Genomic DNA, 20,235 nt, shown 5'->3' on the forward strand with positions numbered 1-20,235 from the left:
AGAGAGAGAGAGAGAGAGAGAGAGAGAGAGAGAGAGAGAGAGAGAGAGAGAGAGAGAGAGAGAGAGAGAGAGAGGCATAAAATAATTCATTTGCATTTAATTGTAATGGTTCAAAGAATGTTCGGAAAAATGTTCGGCCCTCCAGCACGTTCACTTCATCCAATCTGGCCCTCTTTGAAAAAAGTTTGGACACCCCTGCTGTAGTTCAAATGTTTGACTTACTTTGTAGCTGGTAGTATAGAAACAAATTGTTTTATTAATATCAATGCTCTTAAACAATACAGTACTGTTATCCATAGAATATAGTCAGTCAGCATTATAGTCAGATATGTTTTTAGGACAGACTAATGTTTTATAACTATAACCTATATGGTGATCAGCAGATTCCTCTCTTATACTGCAGAAGAACTATTTGTGGGGAATTTTTAAACAATATCTTGATTCATTAAACTGGTCATTAATAAATTAGCCATTAAATAAAATACATTTCCTGATTATAGGAACATTACATTTCCTGATTATAGGAACATTATTTAAATGTTAAGAAGCATAAACAGATTTCTTGTTATCTCATGCACACCCTCTGGAAATTGCATTTCTTTCTGTCACCACCAGAATTTTAATCTCATTATTGAGCAAGTCACTTTATCTGCAGGATTTCTCTGCTAAATCAACTCAACAGCATTGTTAGCAGTGAAATTTGCCCCTAGGATGACCACTACCGATTTCAGGGTTTCAGAGAAAGCTGTGGCTGCCAGTCAATTAAATTAACCGCACACTAAAATAAATAATATTTGCATGTTCATTTGCATATGAATAAAACAAAGTCTCTGAAAAGTTAGTGTGCAGCATCTCTTGCAGGATAAGTCCCTGCTAAGATCATGCTTTCTACACGTAGCAAGATGGGCAACATTTTCATTACTAGGAGCTGTTTTTTGTTTTTTTTTTAAAGTGGGATTTTGTGGCTGGCAATATCCTGTCCCTAGGCTGAGTAAAGCCGGGTTTCAGCCTTTGTTTGTGTTTTGATTATCCCCAAATAAGAAAATAATTAGTGGTTGGAGAACAGCTTCAAGAATTTTTAAGAGATAACTTGGAAGTCTTCAAAATATCAGAGTGCATCTGGAGTGCTCTGAAGGGACAAGCTGGTAACAACAGCTAGAAATTACAGATATCTGCATAAAAAAGAAATAAGTGTTGGTTGTTGGAGGTTAACTCTTAAGGAGCTACTCATTCCTTTAAATTAAATTACTTTTTATTACTTAAATGCTCATTCCTTTACATTTCTATGCTTCTTTTGGTTAAACAGTGGCCTTGAAGGATCTAAGTTCAGTTTACAGTATTATGTATCCCCTTATTTGAAGTGACCCTTTGACATTTATTTGGCCTATATTATGGCAGCCTCTTCACTTTTGCCAGGCTAGTGCTTAAACTCATTTTGCACTTTTTAATGTTTTGTTTTCTATCTAATTGTTTTCCTGCATTCTTTCACTGAGTTCCATTTTTCAGTATAGATTATTATATTTGTTCTTCGCAGTATAGTGGCAAGAATGGAACTCCTGTGAAAATAGAAGAATCTGGATGTTCATTTGCTTTCTTGTAATCTACCTAGTCCTTGGTTAGCATTCACAACTTCTGGAGGCAGGTTGTCCCACTGATTAATTGTTCTAACTGTCAGGAAGTTTTTCCTTAGTTCTGACAATTAAAACAATCAATCAGTGGAACAACCTGCCTTGAGAATACTTTGACTTTTGATGGAATGTTTGACCTAGTTTTTGGTCATCTTGATGTTCTCCATCCCTTGCCAGGAAAAAATTCGGGTGAATTTGGAAAACAAATTAAATTGTTTTTGTGCCATTTTCATTTCTCATAATAAAAGAATTGCCCCCTTGTGGAGGCTGCCTTACTATAGCCTTCCACAGTACTATTGTTATCTAACTGTTTTGGGGGAAGAATATTAGTGACAAAAATTTCCAGTCCATTCAGCCATTATGGTACATTGTCTACAAACAGTAGAGGTATCAGAAGAAGATGGTTGTTTTAGGGAAAAAAATATATCTGCAATAGTGCACACTAAGATTCATTTTGATTTTTTTAGAGCATTAGAAAATATGAAATATAAAAATCAGGAAAATGTTTTTTAAAAAATATTTTACTGTCCTTTCCCAAGAGCATGAAAAGTAGTAGAAATGATTATCTTTTGAAATATTAGTTGAAAATCCAAATTTAATATATCAAAATGGGCAGAAATTCTGAGACAACGTACAATATTACAGTAGTATACATTTCAACAGTGAAGAGTGAAGTTATCGATATTTCTGCTTCAAATCAAAGCAGTGTTCTTATTTAAGTGAATTTGCTACTGAATTCACAACAGTTGATATTCCTCTATCATAAAGTTGATATTTCATTCAAATTCAAATGTATTTAAATAAAAATGTAAGGGGAAAAATAAAATATAATTAGGAGATTCCTCAGTTTATAAATTTGTACCTCACTTAAGCAAAAATAAAAACAGTCCATGGTTTGGTGCAGTTTTGTTGAACAATTATTCTTGTCTATGCTATTCCACCAATTTAAACCAATTTAAACCTGTTTTTCCCCTTGTCTGAAACTGGAACAAAACAAATGAAAAAGAATTCCTAATGAAAAAAAGGGCGGGGGAGTGGAAGAGTCCTTACCACTCATGGAAATATTTGGCAATGAAACTACTGCACAAATCAAGAAAAGCAGCCATGTGGCCTTTTGTTAAAGACCATGGAGATAGGCCGAATGGAGAGGGGTTTTTTTTATCACGCCTGCTCAAACAACCACTTTGTGCTAATGTGTTTTCTTGTGGATTTGCCAGGTGACCTCTGATTCACAGGCACCCAGCCAATTCCACCACAGTAACTGTTCCTTAAACAAGCATAGCAAGTGAAGTCAGTTTTTGCTACTGCTTTCCAGATGAAACACTGATTTTCATGGGGGGGGAAGGGTTCAGCTGGTGGTGAATATATCCTAAATTTAAATAAATGAAGTACCTCAGTGCAAGACCAAAAGATTGCTCACAGAACACCAGAACTAAAAAGATATCCTTTGATGAGGTTTTGCAAGGTACTTTTTGTCTCTGTGTGTGTGTCACTCTTTATACCATGGAGTAGTAATTAGCTTTTAATACATGTATAATGTAGGATAGTTTTGTAAGTAAGGATTTTAGGGTCTGAAGTTAATCCAGTTCACAATATACAATTAGTCCTGAGATTTATATGCAAAGGAGTAATCATCTAGGCTTGTTCCTGGTTTTTCTCCCAGAGAAAGGGAACGCAGCCCGAGCTGTTCAGACAACATTGTATTCATTGTCAGTAAATACAGAACCCATTCTAGGACTGAACTAATGCAATGAAGTGATAGGGGTGACAGATCTGTAGCTTTACACAAAAGAGAGGCTAGTGAGAAGTGAAAAAAATAAGATGCATACTTCATGTAGTGCCATGTTTTTGTGGCTTTTTTTTCATTGAATAATCAGGAAATTGATTGTCCTACCAGCAATAATTTGTCATCATTTGTATTTTTAAAATAGATTGGGTTGATAAAAGTAGTCATAGAAGCTAAGCTCAATATTACAATGGTAATGCCCTAATACGTTAACTCACCATTCAGTGTTTTGCATTCATCTCTATTGCTCATTTGTTCTAAATAAGACAGACCACAAAATGGTCAAATGCTTTGTCTACCATCTAGTGCAGGGGTCTTCAAACTTGGCCCTTTTATGACTTGTGGACTTCAATTCCCAGAATTCCTCAGCCAGCGTGCCTGGCTGAGGAATTCTGGGAGTTGAAGTCTACAAGTTTGAAGACCCCTGATCTAGTGCCTCTGAGCTTAGCTTACCTTCTGAGCTATTAGGAACACACTATCCATGAAGGCAAGTCACCTAACAATAACCTCTAGTGAAAAATGACTGCCCTGATCAAAGAACTGGTATAAAAAGCTTATTTGTTTCCAGTTAAGCCATGCTCTAAATCACACGTAGTTCAATATTCAGAGTGTCTTGGATTTCTGGTCTTGCTTTTAGTTCCGAGTCCTAATTTATTCTTGGGCATTGCCTCCTGGCTTGCCACTGACTGGCACTGTGAAACCAGTAGTAGGATGTGGCCTAGGTATTTATTCCCATTGCCATCTCAACTAAGCTTCTGGGTGAAAAAAAAACTGGAGAATTATCTTTCAGATTCAGGTATCATTTTATTTAATATATGATAAAACTTTAATACTAAGTAATGGTTGCTGCAAAGTCATTTGTCTTTCATTTTTCTTTTTTCTTTTAAAGGCAGAAAGGGAACCGAAGGTGGTTGGAAGAGCAACGTAAAAGCAAAGGAGCAGTGGGTGGAAGCAGAACTCATTCAAGGTGAGCTGAACAAAATTAGCTACATTCTATTAATACCTTCAAGACTTTTCTTTGGACTAAGAAGCCAAATGGAATAGGTACAAATTATTATAATGAACACAAGAAATTATCTTAGAAATAAGAAGAGGATGCTGCTCTGAACTCAGCATGCAGAACAATCCTAAACATTTTTTAAAAATAATTGAGAGGGTTTCTGATGAGGCTTGTTGTTTCCTTAGCATATTACAGCAATTACTTTTTCAGGTCATAGAAATATTATAGTATGCTCTAACATTTCACTGATTTAAGTAACAGAGTGCATAAGGTTTTCTTGATTTTTATTTGTGTAGTAAAATGCATGTGCTGGATCAGAATGCACAGCATTGCCCAAAGCGACACATATTTCCCCAAACTGCTATTACAATCTCCAGAGTTCCTACAGAAATATCATTTTTAATATGTCAAAAAGGATAAATACAAGGGAGTTATCATCTTACATTTTATTTAATACATTAAAAAGTAATTAAATCTAAGTTTAAATTGAATTTAGCTTTTGTTCCCTTTAACCTGCTTTTTAAAGTACAGCTGCTGCACATAATTCACAGGTTCAGTAGGGTGCTCACATCAAATCTAACAAGTTTATGATTCACAAATGCATTACTATTAGTTTCAGTTACCACTATTCTATTCATACATCCCAAAGTTACCTCGAAAAACAGCATCCAGTATATGATTTGTATGTTCATTCCTTCTTAGTGAATTTCAACATTTGCAGGTAAGCAGTCTAGATAGCAACAATCTAGATTGCATTAATTAATATTTGTATGGATAGATTTTCTATCTACAGTATATTAAGTTTCTATATGTACTATAAAATCTTTGTTATCATTCATTTACATTCTGCACTGTTTATAAGCTTATATAAAAAAATTCACATTTATTTTAGTATGAATTTCCCCAAATATATGTATTTTAGTGTAAATAATACACTGTGATACACAACTTTTGATCTGAGAAATAATTCAGAATATATGTTTTCATACCATATGGATTTTTTGCTTATTTGGACAACTGTTTGCTTTTATCACACATTATTTTCCTTTTAAAGAAAAGAATTACGGTTTTAAAGAAACTATAATTCTCACGTTTCTAAGCATGCCTCTCCTTGTCAAGCCATGCTTGTTTGTAGTTCCAACATATGGCCTATATTTGAGCAAATTATTCTTTTCCTATCTCCTTAAGAACTATAAATTCCACGCAGCAAATATAATGTAGCGTGAAATTAGTAATAATTATGAGATCAAAATATATTTATGAATTTCTTTTCTTTTTCTGTTTTAATGCCCTGTTGGGGAAAAAAGGAAGTAGTGTCAAAATGGAATGGAATGTGCACTTATACATGTCTAGACTTGCCAGATATTGACAATTTTGGATGCTTCCTCCCACTGGACCTACATAAAAGACTTCTTTTTAAAGTAAGACACCCCTAAGAATAGAAAGCAGAACAAGCCTGACTTTCACTTCCAGAATCATAAGATTGGAATGCCTTTCTGCATTCTCAGAAATGCGGATGGAAAAAGTAATATGAATATATATTGAGAACAGAGTCAGTTGCAAGGCATAGCAAGACCGGTGATTAAATAGCCTCAAACCAGTGAAGCAAAAACAAAAAATAACACTTCCTATTCCAGTATTGCCACTGCTTTTATTTTTCCAGACCTTATTAGCAGGCCAAAAATAAAATGGGGATATTCCTTGATGGTGAGAGTCTTGTCCAGGTGCCTACCAGGTGCCTTTACTGGTAGCATTAAAAGTAATTTAAATTCTAAATTTTCAGTCATCCAAAGAACTGTTAGATCTAGCAGCTAATAAACAGCATATATTTTGTAGATTCAACAGCTCAGACAAATGCAAATATGATTGAGCATATATGAATAAGGTATCTTTATTTTTCCTTTAGATGGCTACTTGATTTTTCAGAATTACATGTGGCTCTAGTTTGCTTTTTGCTTCTTTTGTGCCCGTCATAGTAACATTATATAACATCACTTTGAAAAGTAGCTTTGCAGCCAAGATCTACATTTAGCCTTTGAATTGCATGCTGCAGGTATTCTCCCCAAAGTGGGTGAACTACATTTCATTTTAATTTAAAGTTTGGTTAAAATGCATTTCATTTCTTTGCATATACTAATAGAATTACTGTCCATGTATTAATGGGGAGTCATCTAAATAATTATAATTTGATGGTAACTTTTGAGGCATAGAAACCACATATCTGTCTGGAGTATAGAGACATTGCTGATCACCCTTGCTTCCCTCTTCCCCCAGGAAGGTTTATCAAAACACTGCTGTGTCATATCAATGTGTTTTTTAAGATATACAGATAGTCCTTGACTTACGACCATTTGTTTAGTGACTGTCCAAAATTACAATGTTGGGATCCTTGGTGCTCTCTGAGCTTGGTTGTTTTCTTGCAGACGTTTCAGTACCCGAAACTAGGTAACTTCATCAACGCTAGTCATCAGTGATGCTGAAAAAAAGTGACTTACAACCAGTCCTTGCACTTAACAACCATCACAGCATTGCCACAGTCACATGATCAGAATTTGGACACTTGGCAATCAACATGTGTTTATGACAGTTGCAGCATCCCAGAGTTACCTAATCACCATTTGTGATCTTCCCATCCGGCTTCTGACAAGCAGAGTCAGTGGGAGAAGCCAGATTCCCGTAAAGACCATGATGATTCATTTAACAACTGAAACAAAAAAAGTCATAAAATTGGTAGTGTGGTTCACTTAACAACCACCTTGCTTGCTTTGGGCTCCAACTGTGGTTGTAAATTGAGGACTACTTATATTGTGAGGAGGAAGAAAATTATTGAAAGCTTTTTTGTTACATGTGACACAAAGAAACACATCCCCATTGCTATTTCCATTGAACTATTTATTCCTTTGGATGCAATTCGAAAAATGCCAGTAGTGGGTGGAATAAGGAATTTTTACCCAGCTGTAGACCTGAATCTATTTATTCTTGCTAATGGCCATCAAGAAAAGTGAGAGGATTGCAAATGACATCTCTTATGTGGACCCATTTTACTCAGGCTTTCAACTAGGAAATAGAATTGCCAATGTTCAGTCACCTGGTGAATGATTCAAACTGGAAATTGGGCAACATTTTGTTGTCCTACTGATTCTTGTAAACATGTTTGCAGCTTTCGGTGCTGTCTATTTGTGAGGTAACATGAGCAGAACAATAAATATCTCTTCAGAAAATCAACCCCATATTCAATCTAGCAGACGATTGTAATTTTGATAACACCTGGATAAATTGCTTTCTTGCAGAAAAAATTAGTTATACTCATGCAGGCAGTCTGCGTATTGCAGAACGTAGAATGATATGCATGAATTATGAATGAATGACAGAGCCAGAGATGAAATCCTAAGCATTTTCCTCTCATCTTGTTGCATCAACTGTCTCTTACTCATTTTTTCCCTAGCCTTGAGTTTAGTAAGCAGCTGGCCTGAACAGGGTTGGGTTCTTCGTCAACACTATCAACTCTTATACTCTGTTCCTCCCTATTTTCTCCTTCCTATTTAAAGATCCAGATGGATCTTCCCCTCCCTCAGTCTGTGAGAGACTGAAGGGTATTGTGTCTCTCTGTCTGTTTCCATATCTTTGCCAACTGGAGCTGACAAAGTCTCCTTCCCCTTCAAATTTCTGTACTCCTTCATTCTGCCTAAGGATCTTAATAATACATATACATTCTATTTGTTACCTTCTGGGAGGAGGCTTCGTGGTATCCGTGGTATCCAGATTCAGCCAGAGTTTCATTCCATACAGCATTAACCTTGCGAACTCTCAAGCTTCCTCCTTCCGTTATATATTCAAGATGGACAATATTTAATATTTATTTGCTGTATATGTAGGGATGTGGGTCTATACATATGTTGTTCATAGTATGTTTAGGTGTGTGTCATGAATGTGTTTCACTTTGAGAGCGGGCAACTAAATTTCATTTTTGATATGTGCCATCGTGCCCACAGTATAAAAATGACAATAAAGGTTATCTTATCTATCTTATCTTAAAATAAGAGATAATTTCCTATTTTCTCCCAATCTCCACTTCCAGTTGACTCCTCAAAGCAGAGCTTAGTTTCCATCTTATCTATTTTCTTCATCAGGAGCACCGCCCATTTCAAAACTCTTCCTTTTGAATGGGATAATCTTCATCTCTTATTAGTTGTATAGATGTCTCCTTTTCTATCCCCCAAACAATTTACCGGGTACTTCTTTCTTAGAGTCAGAACTGCAGATTATTGCCAAAGGTAGAATGGGTCACCAATTAGGTCATTTTGGTTGTGAAGGTATGTCAGAGAAAGTACAGAGCATGAATGTTGTCAGCAACATTTCTATATCTGAGTAACTCTGCCAATGAATCATGTCTTCTAGGTCTGGTCTTTCTGCAGTGAAACTCTAAAATACATTCCATGCCAATTCTTCTTCCCTCTCTCCATAACACAAATTGGTTCAAAGATGCACAACGGAGGAGAGAATCTGTGTGTAACTTTTAATGTGGCTGGAAACTGCAGAGTAATGTCTATAGTATTGATCTATGCAAGTATGACAAATGGTTCAACCAGCTTACATCTAGTTTCTTAGTCTGTTGGTTGACAGGGAGAAATCTGATACAAAGCCAGATGTGATCTTCAGCGACAGTGGAGGAGGAGGAGAGGGAAATGCTTCCTGCTGCTGACTGTCAATAGAATGTTTACACAAGACCTGGTGTGATCCAGTTGATCCATGAAAAGGTGCCAAGAGCTCAGCATTCCTGGAAAAGGGGAGAAGGCAAAATTTGAGGGACTGAGAAGCATATGGCAATAGATGTAGATAGTAACCATAGGTGGCCTGAAATGGCAACATCTGAGTAGAGGCATTATTGGAGTTATTATAAGCAAACACAGTAATAGGTAAAAGATCAAGCCAGTTTACATAGAGTTGGAGACTTGATCTTAGTGACATTTATCCACCATAAATAGCACATCAGCCTTTAAGTGGTAGGTCAGTTATAAAGTGCAACGGTTCACTTGGTTTCCTAACAGGAAGCTTGATTTTTCAAAAAGAAACACAGGCCTTGATATCTCTAGTACACAGGTTGGCAACCTGTGGCTCTGGAGCCGCATGCGGCTCTTTGAGCCTTTCCTTGTGGCTCCCAGCCTTCTCTGCCATTTGCAGAGAGAGACAGAGACAGAGAGGCACTTGCGCTTCCCTGCTTCTCCTTCTCTCTCTCTCTCTCTCTCTCTCTCTCTCTCTCTCTCTCTCTCTATCTATCTATCTATCTATCTATCTGTATGTGTGTGTAAAAGAGAGTGGACTCACGGTGTTCTCCGACAAGCTGAAAAGCTTTTTGGGCGGGGCTCCTCCCTTTGTTGCGTCTCTGCAGGAAGGGCAGGAGAGAGCTAGCTAGCCCAGCTATGCTGACTCAGGAATTCTGGGAATTGAAGTCCATGAGTCATAAAAGAGCCGAGGTTGCCTACCCCTGTTCTCTTGTTGGAGAACAGCTTGAAGCCAGCTTGCCAGGTGAGCAGAAGATCAAAGAGAGGGGGGGAGAAAGAGAGAGAGAGAGAAAGAAAGAGAATGTGGGAAGAGGACTGGCAGACCAAGGGCAGAAAGAGAGAGAGGGAGGGAGAGAGAGACAGAGAGAGAGACCTTTTTGACACACGCACACACACACACACACACACACACACACANTATATATATATATATATATATATATATATATATATATATATATATATATATATATATATATATATATATATATAATAAAGGTAAAAAAGGATATATGCAATGTTATCTTCATTTTAGATATCAAAAGGGTTTTGCGGCTCCCAGTGTTTTGTTTTCGGTGGGAAACGGGTCCAAGTGGCTCTTTGAGTGTTTTGGGTTGCCTACCCCTGCTCTAGTACAAGGCCACCAAAGGTCTCAGAGAAAGAGGGGTGGATAGTTTTAAATATTCTGAACTGTCCAGCTAATCATCATGGCAGAGCTGCAAGGCAATGAAAGAAGAACCCATAGCCGGTTGTCGTATAGTTCTCCCCATTCCCCAGAAAAGTGGTCCATGTTTTACATTAGTGGTCCTGTTTTATGGTTTGCCAGCTTTGACTCTTTTATTGTCTTGGTGCTGCTACATACTAGGAAGAGGCTAGCTAGACAGTCACTTATCTGAGATGGTATAGGTTCTCCTGCTTGAGCAGGGGGCTGGACTAGAAGACCTTCAAGGTCTCTATTCTATTCTATTCTATTTCAGTCTTAGGGACTTAGTTGTTGCAGTCTTTCCAGAGATACAAATTTATCTCTGGATATTAAGACAATTCTGGAACCTATTATTTGATTTGAAGCTAGCAACAGCAGTCCCATTATGAAACTATCTTGATCCAAAATATGCAAGTGACATTTTTTGAGCACCTGTTTTTAGAGGTGTAACGTATGCAGATAATTATATTTTACATTGCTTCCAAATTAGGGGAATGCCTTTTTATGCTAAGATTAGTTCCCAGTTATTTAGTACAGCAGAAGTTGATTAAATTTTAATTTCTCTTTTAATATTATGTTTATATGAATGTTCTTGTGTATATTTTTTTTAATTTGCTACCAATTCGTGAATATCTGATAGAACGTCTTACTACATTTTGTTGCATATGCAGTTATTTTGATGGAGTTTTCATTGTTTGATATTTCTTTTTTATTTTATTATTATAAGTCATGCAAAGTCATCTGAGTTGAATGGTTTATAATTGTTTGTAAATAAACATTATTTCCAAATAAGAATTCCCAGATAATTTGGCAATGGTACTTTTATTCTAACTTTGTAGTTTTGATATATATATATATGTAATTTGAGTTGTGCAAGTTTATCCTGTCCTACATAGTTGGCACTGCATGCAAACCTGCAAGAGCACAACATCTTAGCAGAAGTTTCATTCATGCACATTCCTTGCCCTGCCTGCCACTACGATAGGCTTTTTACTCTTTGTTGCAGGCAAGTTCTCCCAACAATGCCTCCATCTCACTGTCAGCCTGTGGCTAAGCCAGGCTAAAGTTGGATTGAGGTGAGCTGGCAGGAAATGCTGGTGTTTTCCACTGAAAATGGAACATTCTATGTTGCACAAAGGAGAAATGGAAGGTGATGACCTGCAAGGCTCCAGTTGATCTGTTGCCAGTTCCTCTTCTCCCCTTTGGCTTCAGGGCTCTGTGTCTCCACGACCATCTGTGCTTTAGCTGCTGGAAAGAATAGACCTTCATGCGATAGCCAATTTTTTTTCAGTAAGGGGAATATCAAAGTCTTCCACAAGGTCAATAATAACCTTTGTGCACAAAAAAAATAAAGAGATCAGCTACCCTAATTGCAACTATGCATTAGCAGGACTCCCAATGGCAGTTCCTCTTTTCTCCTCATTCAAGTGCATCACTTCCCCTACTGTCCTCAAAGTCAATCCACTTCCTCCCAGGCAATGTAAATTTGGTGAGGCTGATCCCTTCCACTTCTCAGGAAGGGGGCATTCACCTTAGCTGCTAACAATCTTCCTACAGAAAAGAAGAGGTAGTTGGATTGACTCTTTTGAGATGATAGTAGTGCTAGGACTTGTACCCTGCATATGAATGAATTGGCTGTGACACTGCGAGGCAGACCTACTGTGCTATACCAGCAGCCTTCCTGCCACAGCTCTTGATAGGAAGTCTCTGCCACTCTAATCTCAGACACCTGGCTATAGGAAATCATGGGGACAGTGCTTTTGCAGAAAACATACTTATCTCCCATCACAACAATGGGAGGACAGCAGACTGCTGGGTTGGGTAAGCCCAGAATGGACTGTGTTGTTGGGCTCTATTTTTGGACTAAGCTGTTATTCCAAGCTTCAAGTGGGTAGAATTATTTGAGCATAACTTTTTTGTGGAGGGATTGGTATCCCATTTGAACTGCCCATAACTATCGCTTGTTTCTCGAATCAGAGCCAAAAAAGCACCTGCTTCAATTGGACACTACTTCTTTGGCTTGTCTTTTCCTTGCTGTGAAGAATTGATGAACAGCGAGTGGGAAGAAACTAAGAGCAAAAGTTTATATAAACATTTATCTGGTTTTCAATTATGTAGCAACTTTTTTAACTCTAAACTTCTGGATTTCCAAAGAAGACACAATATGTTTTGTGGAGCTTTTTCTTCTAATTCTTGACTGTAACGTTAAAGTGTCCATGATGAAACATACGAACAGCTGAAGTTTCTGAAACATGATGACAATTTGCTTTTTGCAACATAAGTACATTGGCAAATAGAGCATTTAAAATCTGGATGTCGTTGTAAGAGGTGGAATGTTGCTGATACCTAATTTTTGTCCATCTGCTCCTTTGTATATTGTTGCATCATTCCAATCAGTATATCCATGTATTCTTGCATAAGGAGACAATCTGTCACTTGCAGGATAATTCTATACAGTGTAGAATAGAACTTATTGCCTTAGGTAATACACGTAGGATTTAACACACACACACACACACACACGCACAAACACACACAAACACACACACACACACTTCTACTGAATGCTCATTAGGAGTTATTTCTATGAAAGTATATTGTAAGACTGCAGTTGTATGCTGCAGCTGCAGTCATATTGTCACGTGGTTACAAAATTACTGCTTGATTTCATAAAGCAAACAGGCCCTGGAATTTATGAGGAAATACGTACAGTACTGTATTTCAGTATATCACTCAGTTTCATAATTTCTGTGGGCTTTAATTAGCACCTTCCTCGTTTTGCTTTGGAGAGGTAGATAACAAATTGAACTTCTTTATACACTTATTTTGAAAAACCAATGTCATTTGCTAAAACAATCATATGACCCAGTCATGCCCAAATAATTAAGGGATGTGATATTTTAGAACTACTGTCCTATACATCAAAATCTTATTTACCAGTTGTAATGATTTTCAGATTTTATGAAATGATATCACCATCATCTGCTAAGCCATATGTTTCTAGCTTGCTAAAGGCTTGAAATGCCTGCGATCCGTATAGTGATGTTTCTGATATGAAAACTGTAGGAGTTAAGTTTTTCGTCCTCTGGCTGTTTAGAGCTCTGTGCTACTGCTGAATAGAGGATGCATTTAAAATGACCTACACAAGCCTGGGAGTCATTTGGGATCCCATCCAGTAATACTTTGTTACTTCCTCCAGATTCCTAACTAAGCTTTCAATGATATCATGTATGGAGTTTTCAAGAAAAAAATGGATCACTTTTCTAAGTCTTGGTTTGAAAAACAAAACATGTAGGTTACACCCTTCGTCACAAATTATGTAGTCCTCCAATCACGCTTTTAAAAATGCATTGCCTAGATATTGGAGCCAAGTTGAAAAAGACAATAGAAAAGGTGGTGGTGGGGGAATCTCTCCATCATACATTTCCATGTACTCGTCCCATCTCTTTTACAGAAAATACATGTCAGCAAAAAAGGGAGAGATTTGGTTGCAGTCCAAGTACCTGTTTTGTACAGATAGGCTTTTATCTCTTTGAAATATTACTACTACTATTACTATCATCACCATCCTCTCCATCTTCATCTTTTATGGCTTGGAGGTTTTAGGTATATTCATTATTGGCATAACTTTTCTAAGGTCATAAATTTTTGAAGAATTACTTTATTCTCTGCTTTCCTCCCTTCCCCACCTTTTGATAACTGGGAAGTTAATTCATTTTTTTGTTGGCTCAGCAGGTGAATAATACATCTCTGGTCATATTCTCATCTTTCCCTGTAATAAACCATGTCTTTCTAAACTTCATCTTACAGAAGCTTTTCAGAAACCTATAAAGTATTGCATGCAGATAGTGTGAAACCCAAAGGAAAAATTCCACGGATTATATCCCCAAATGGCTAAATGTCAGAATTTTGTGGAAAGGTGACTCATCAGGCCAGATTGTGTCCAACTCAGGGGAGCATAAAAGACCTGTAATCTGAGATCGTGCTGCGCTGTTTCCCACTTAATTTGTACAGTAACTAGGAGCCAGTGTGAGTCCATTCGTTTTGTTTTGTTTTCCTGGCTGATGTTTGCTTGCTGAGCACAAAGTCACAAGGGAAGGGGCTAAGGCTGCCTCTGCCTCACCCATCAAGAGACAGGTACTATGGGAGATAATTTGGGTTAGAAATGTAAAATTTACTCAAGCTCAAAACTTAAGGGAAAATTTTTATAAAATGTTTTATAGGTGGCATCTGGATCCTCAAAAATTGTCTTGTATGTATCCTAATCTACAACCTAAGTGTTGGAGATGTGGAAATTTAGATGCAACTTATTTTCATATTTGGTGGACATGTAGGGAAGTTAAAGCATTTTGGATTAAGATATGGTGGAATATTCAAAATATTTTTAAGAAAAAGATAAAGTTTAAGCCGCAGGTATTTTTGTTGGGCATTATGGAAGACTTGGATGCAAAAGAAATGGATTTGATGTTGAATTGTATAACTGCTGCAAGACTACTAGTAGCTCAATATTGGAAAACGGAACGTTTGCCCACTATAGAAGAATGGTCACTTAAAGTCTCGAACTTAGCAGAAATGGCCAAGATCTCCGCTTATGTGAAGGGACTATTCACAAGAAAGATATATTTCGGTTTGGAGAAGATGGATAGATTATATTGAGCGTAAATATGGGACCAAAAAATATCATTTGGTTTTTGAGTGAATTTTAGAATATTATTGTTCTATAAAGGTTAGAATAGTTTACTTAGTATTATTTTTAATTATCAAAGCGATATTATTATTATTGTCTTTAATAACTGTATATTTGCTGAAAAGAGAGTTAAAGGAGGTTTTAGATATGTTATTTTAATAGTTGATTAACGTTTGTTAGAGTATGATTATTTTGTTGTTAACCCTGTGATTGGCTCTGGGAAGTGAGGGGGGAGGGAGGGGGGAGTGGAAGGGTGGGTTTGGGGTAGGGGGGGATTTATATTGTAAAATTTTATAACATTTTCAATTAAAAAAAAGAGAGAGAGAGACAGGTACTAGCTAAAGTTTCTTTCCCAGCCAACAGCTCAGTCTCATCCAGCACTCTTGGAAAAGGCCAAACTAGTTAGGAATTCATGACCAGAGTGAGCAAACAGGAGTGCGAAGAGGAAAGCTTGTGTGAGGAAGAAGAGCAGGGGAAGAAATTCTAACTACCCATCTTCAGAGTTCAACTACAGGGTCAAGAAGTCAGGGCTCCACACTCTATAAAATTACTGTATGCCACATAGGCACTATCTTTTAGATTTAACAGTTCCTAAAGAAAAATAATACCATTGCCAACAACATGAACATAGAAAGCCTGCAGGTGTGAAGGTGTTCTCCAGTTTATTGTACAGAGTATGAAATCTGATTCCCTGCCTTTTGAACATGTCAAATAATATTAATAACATTAATATCCGAAGCCATAATTGATACTGATAGAATATCCACTTTTGCCCTCATGGCAGCAAGAATGGGGTTGGCATAAACTGAATTGGTATATTTAGCCCCACAAAAATGTGATATCCTTCCATATTTACAATTTGAAGTTCAAACGCTAACTCTGTAGTCCAAGAATTTTTTTTTAGAATCCACCCCAAGAAAAGTTAGCCTGATTTTAGCAATTGGATGCCTAGGCATTTCCTCCAAAAATGACTCTAATTCTATCACTCCTGAATATGCATGTGTTGTATATTTTAGTTGAAATGTATAAGCATCATACTGTATGTTTTGTTTTGATTTTTGCAGGATTTTAGATAATGGGCTGTGTGCAATGTAAGGATAAAGAAGCAACAAAACTGACCGACGAGAGGGATGGTAGTTTAAACCAGAGTTCAGGTTATCGCTATGGAACAGATCCTACCCCCCAGCATTACCCAAGTTTTGGTGTGACTTCAATTCCAAACTACAACAACTTCCCCACAGCTGGAGGACAAGGATTGACGGTCTTTGGTGGTGTTAATTCTTCATCACATACTGGTACATTGCGTACAAGAGGAGGAACAGGTGAATAACAACAAGAAGAAGAACTGCATCCATTCCCTTTCTAAAGCATGTTTATGTTCCTCAATAAGTGTATATTTCTTCTTTAAATCCCTTTGCCTTTATCTCAGACATACTTTTGTACTTGATGAAAATATTATCAGGGTTCACCAGTGCATGAATTCAGATATGCACATACTTACTATTCATACTCCGACATCATTGTTTGCGTCTCTACTGGCAAAAGTCAGTCATATAGGTTTAATAATAATAATAATAATAATAATAATAATAATAATAATAATAATAATAATAATAATAATAATAATAATAATAATAATAATAATAATAATAATAATAATAATAAAAAAGTTGGAAGATACCTTGGAGGTCATCTAGTCCAACCCCCTGCTCAGGCAGGAAACCCTATACCATTTCAGACAAATGGCTGTCCAGTCTCTTCTTAAAAACTTCCAGTGTTGGAGATTCACCGCTTCTGGAGGCAGGTTGTTCCACTGGTTAATTGTTCTATTAGTAGGTTTAGTAGATATTATTTTCTCATCATGTATGTCCAATATACCAGGCCCAACATTCTTATGGAATCAGTTCTCACACAGGTTTTGAAAATTAAGATGTATATTTTCTTCTAGATTTAAGGTTTAATTTTCTATAACTTCTGAAGCAGCATAAGAGCTGAAAGGCTATATAGATAATAACATTTGAAATTCATTATGTTTGTTGCTGATACCAGCCATAAAATTAATAGGTGGTCCTAAATAAAATATCAGTGTATGCATTAACCCAGCTCACTAAGTTGTGGTGTGACACAAGCAGGCCAATACACTAAGCCATTAACCATGATTTAAAAATCATAGTATGCTCCTGCAACATATAATGCCAAAGCCAAACCAACCATATTATTATTTTGTATGGTGTATGATACTATTCCCATAGATATCCAGAACAGAGAGATGGTGTTTGTTTCTTAGGTTTATATTCCATGGCCATCTAATGATGGTTGTGTGCTTATGATGCTTGTGTGCTCATTATTAAGCTGTGTTCTTGGAAATAAATATAGTGCTAGAAGTTGTCAGTTTAATTTGCAGCCTGCCAAGATACGATTTATTAATTCAAATGGGGGAGGCAAAGAGCCTCACAGATATGGTAGTAATAAATTTGATTAATACACTAAATAAATGAAGAGCCTGACCCAGCACCAAAAAAAATATCCACTGGCACATTGGTGCCCTGCAAACCACATTAGAATCTTCAGTCCTGTTGGACAACATTGATCAAAGATAATACATACAAAGCAGTTTAGAAAAAGATAATATTAGAATTTAGGCAGTGCATATATAACCAAATGTTTTGGGCTTCCTATGTGAAATGCTGTATGAAAAATAAAATGAGAGGTTCAAATTTATCTTCCATTATGAAAAAAAATGAAATAATTTGTTTTAAAAACACTGTGATTTGCAAAAGTTGCATTCACTTTTACTATCTTTCTATAGGTGTAACTCTTTTTGTAGCTCTATATGATTACGAAGCAAGAACAGAAGATGATTTAAGTTTTCATAAAGGAGAAAAATTCCAGATACTTAACAATTCGTAAGTTCTCTTTACTATATATTTACTTTTTAATGCCTAGATGTTTTGTTCCCTAGATAGCAATGATATATTAAATTCCTGTGTATATAAATTTTAAAAATGTGTACAGGTACTCCTTGACTTACGACCACAGTTGAGCCCAAAATTTCCATTGCTAAGCAAAATAGTTAAGTGCATTTTGTCCCATTTTATGACCATTCTTGCCACAGTTGTTAAGTTAGTAACAAGGTTATTAAGTGAATCTGGCTTCCCCATTGACTTGACTTGTCAGAAAGTCGCAAAAGGTGATCATATGACTCTGGGATATGACCATCATAAATACATGCCAGTTGCTAAGCATCCATATTTTTTAACATGACCATGGGGATGCTGCAACAGTCATAAGTGTGAAAAATGGTTTTAAGTCCCTTTTTTCAGTGCTTTTGTAACTTTAAACAATCACTAAACAAATGATTGTAAGTCGAGGACTACCTGTAACGCATCATATTAGGATCATCTGCTTCAATTTATAACTTTTTAAGAAAGAACATAGGTTATTATTGTGACAAATGTAAGTTGAATTAACGTAATTGAAGATTATACAGAGCTATTTTCTGCCATTGAGAGATGTTTCATATTAGGCAGAACATTTAGATTACTGATTATTTAAGCTAATAAAAGAGGAGAGAAAATAGTTACTTGTTAATTATGTAAAGAGCTGGAACTATTGCTACTGTTATTTTGATGACAGTATTCGCTGTTACTGTTTATCAGTGAATATCTGAGCAGTAATCTTATAAATAAATAAAACCAGTAATATTGTAGATGTCTGATGTATGTAAAGAGGGACAGATAACATGGGGGGGAGGAGTTAAATTAATTTGCTCCCTACATCTTCATGTCTTTTTAAATTTATTGCCATTCATATAAATTGTGTGCTACCATCAGAACAAAAGGCAAGAGATGTTCACCCTTACATTATTTCTATAATTGATAAGAAGAGCTTTGGAACTGAGTTGCTGAATGCACTATAAAGCACATCATCCAGTATTGTACAATGAACTTCGCTGGTCATTGGTTATAAATATTACTGATTGATTGATCATAGAACAGAAAGAATCTGACATTCCAGAGATGGGACTGACAAAATCTGCATCATAATGCAAACTCCATGCCTCAGTAGATTTTATGATCTAATGTTTTGTTGTTTTGATGCTGTTGTAGTTAATTATGGACATCTATGAAGAGGACTAATCTGAACCTTCCATCTCTCATCTTTTGGCTGGCCTTTACTGTCTAGGATTAATATTTCTGTCCCAGAATGGCAATTAAAATAAATGTAGAAGGACTGAAAACATGGCCTTTAAGAATCAGTGTTTCTAAAAATTCAGTGTTTATTTTAAATACTTTAAATATTTATTTTAAAAACCTACAGTTTTAAAATATTCCTTAAATGCATCATGTGCTTTTCATGTATATAATGGCAATTCCTTCCTTGAAATATTAATAAAGATTCTGTAAATCAAAACAATATCTTTTCAAAGATAACTGGCAGATTATAAAACTGAAATAAAAAACAAGATAATTTGTGGAATATTCTATGATTCTTTATGGCTAAACATCTTTGCTGGTTGTATAAGCATAATTGGTTAAACTAAAACTTACTTTAAAAAGAATAGCATTTTCATAATCATATTTTGCTTAAATTTTCATTTAATATCTGCTTTTCCTTATGCCTCAAAATGGTCCTGATGAAGATAAAGATAACATACTTGAATAATAAGCAATTTTATTACAGTTTTCTAAATCTGCAGTTGGGCTATCCAGATGTACATAACAGTACATCGTATACAATTAATTTTAGTTTTTATTGGGGATATTAAATGCAGTAAAGTTATCCATATTTTACTGGCAAAAACGCCCAAAGGATGCCTAATCATTTTTTCCCATGTTGTGCTGGATCTTTTTTATTATTCTACTTTCTTTTTTAAAGTTTAACTTTAAACATTTTCAGTCTTTTGTCAGTCATTTCAGAGTGCAGTAGTTTGAAAGTCAGTGAAGTTCACAAGCATGCATTTTTTTCAGCAGAGCTGTGGAATCCACCCACACTGATACATTCTTTTAACATGGAAGCAAACTGTACAAACACAGCAATACCAGTTAATGCTTGCTTTCTCTGTTTTCTGAATGAATCTCTGTTATAACCTGGCACAAACTGCAGTGTTTATGGCTGTTATAAAAGATCTCCATCTAGTGGAATTTCT

The 20,235-nt window shown here is 36.1% G+C and overlaps 1 protein-coding gene across 1 annotated transcript in view; it reads left to right on the forward strand.

Moving 5' to 3' along the window:
- The first annotated feature begins 4,313 nt into the window (after positions 1 to 4,313).
- FYN (FYN proto-oncogene, Src family tyrosine kinase) overlaps positions 4,314 to 20,235 on the forward strand; it is a 39,628-nt gene continuing 23,706 nt past the window's right edge. Inside the window, exons 1-3 of the mRNA XM_015815632.1 lie at positions 4,314 to 4,381; positions 16,151 to 16,408; positions 17,896 to 17,992. Coding sequence (XP_015671118.1) covers positions 16,162 to 16,408; positions 17,896 to 17,992 — 344 coding nt within the window. The 5' untranslated portion in view covers positions 4,314 to 4,381; positions 16,151 to 16,161. The remainder of the gene's footprint in view (positions 4,382 to 16,150; positions 16,409 to 17,895; positions 17,993 to 20,235) is intronic.

Source organism: Protobothrops mucrosquamatus, unplaced genomic scaffold (assembly GCF_001527695.2).
Source record: "Protobothrops mucrosquamatus isolate PMUCROS unplaced genomic scaffold, P.Mucros_1.0 scaffold357, whole genome shotgun sequence".
Classification (NCBI taxonomy): Eukaryota; Metazoa; Chordata; class Lepidosauria; order Squamata; family Viperidae; genus Protobothrops; species Protobothrops mucrosquamatus.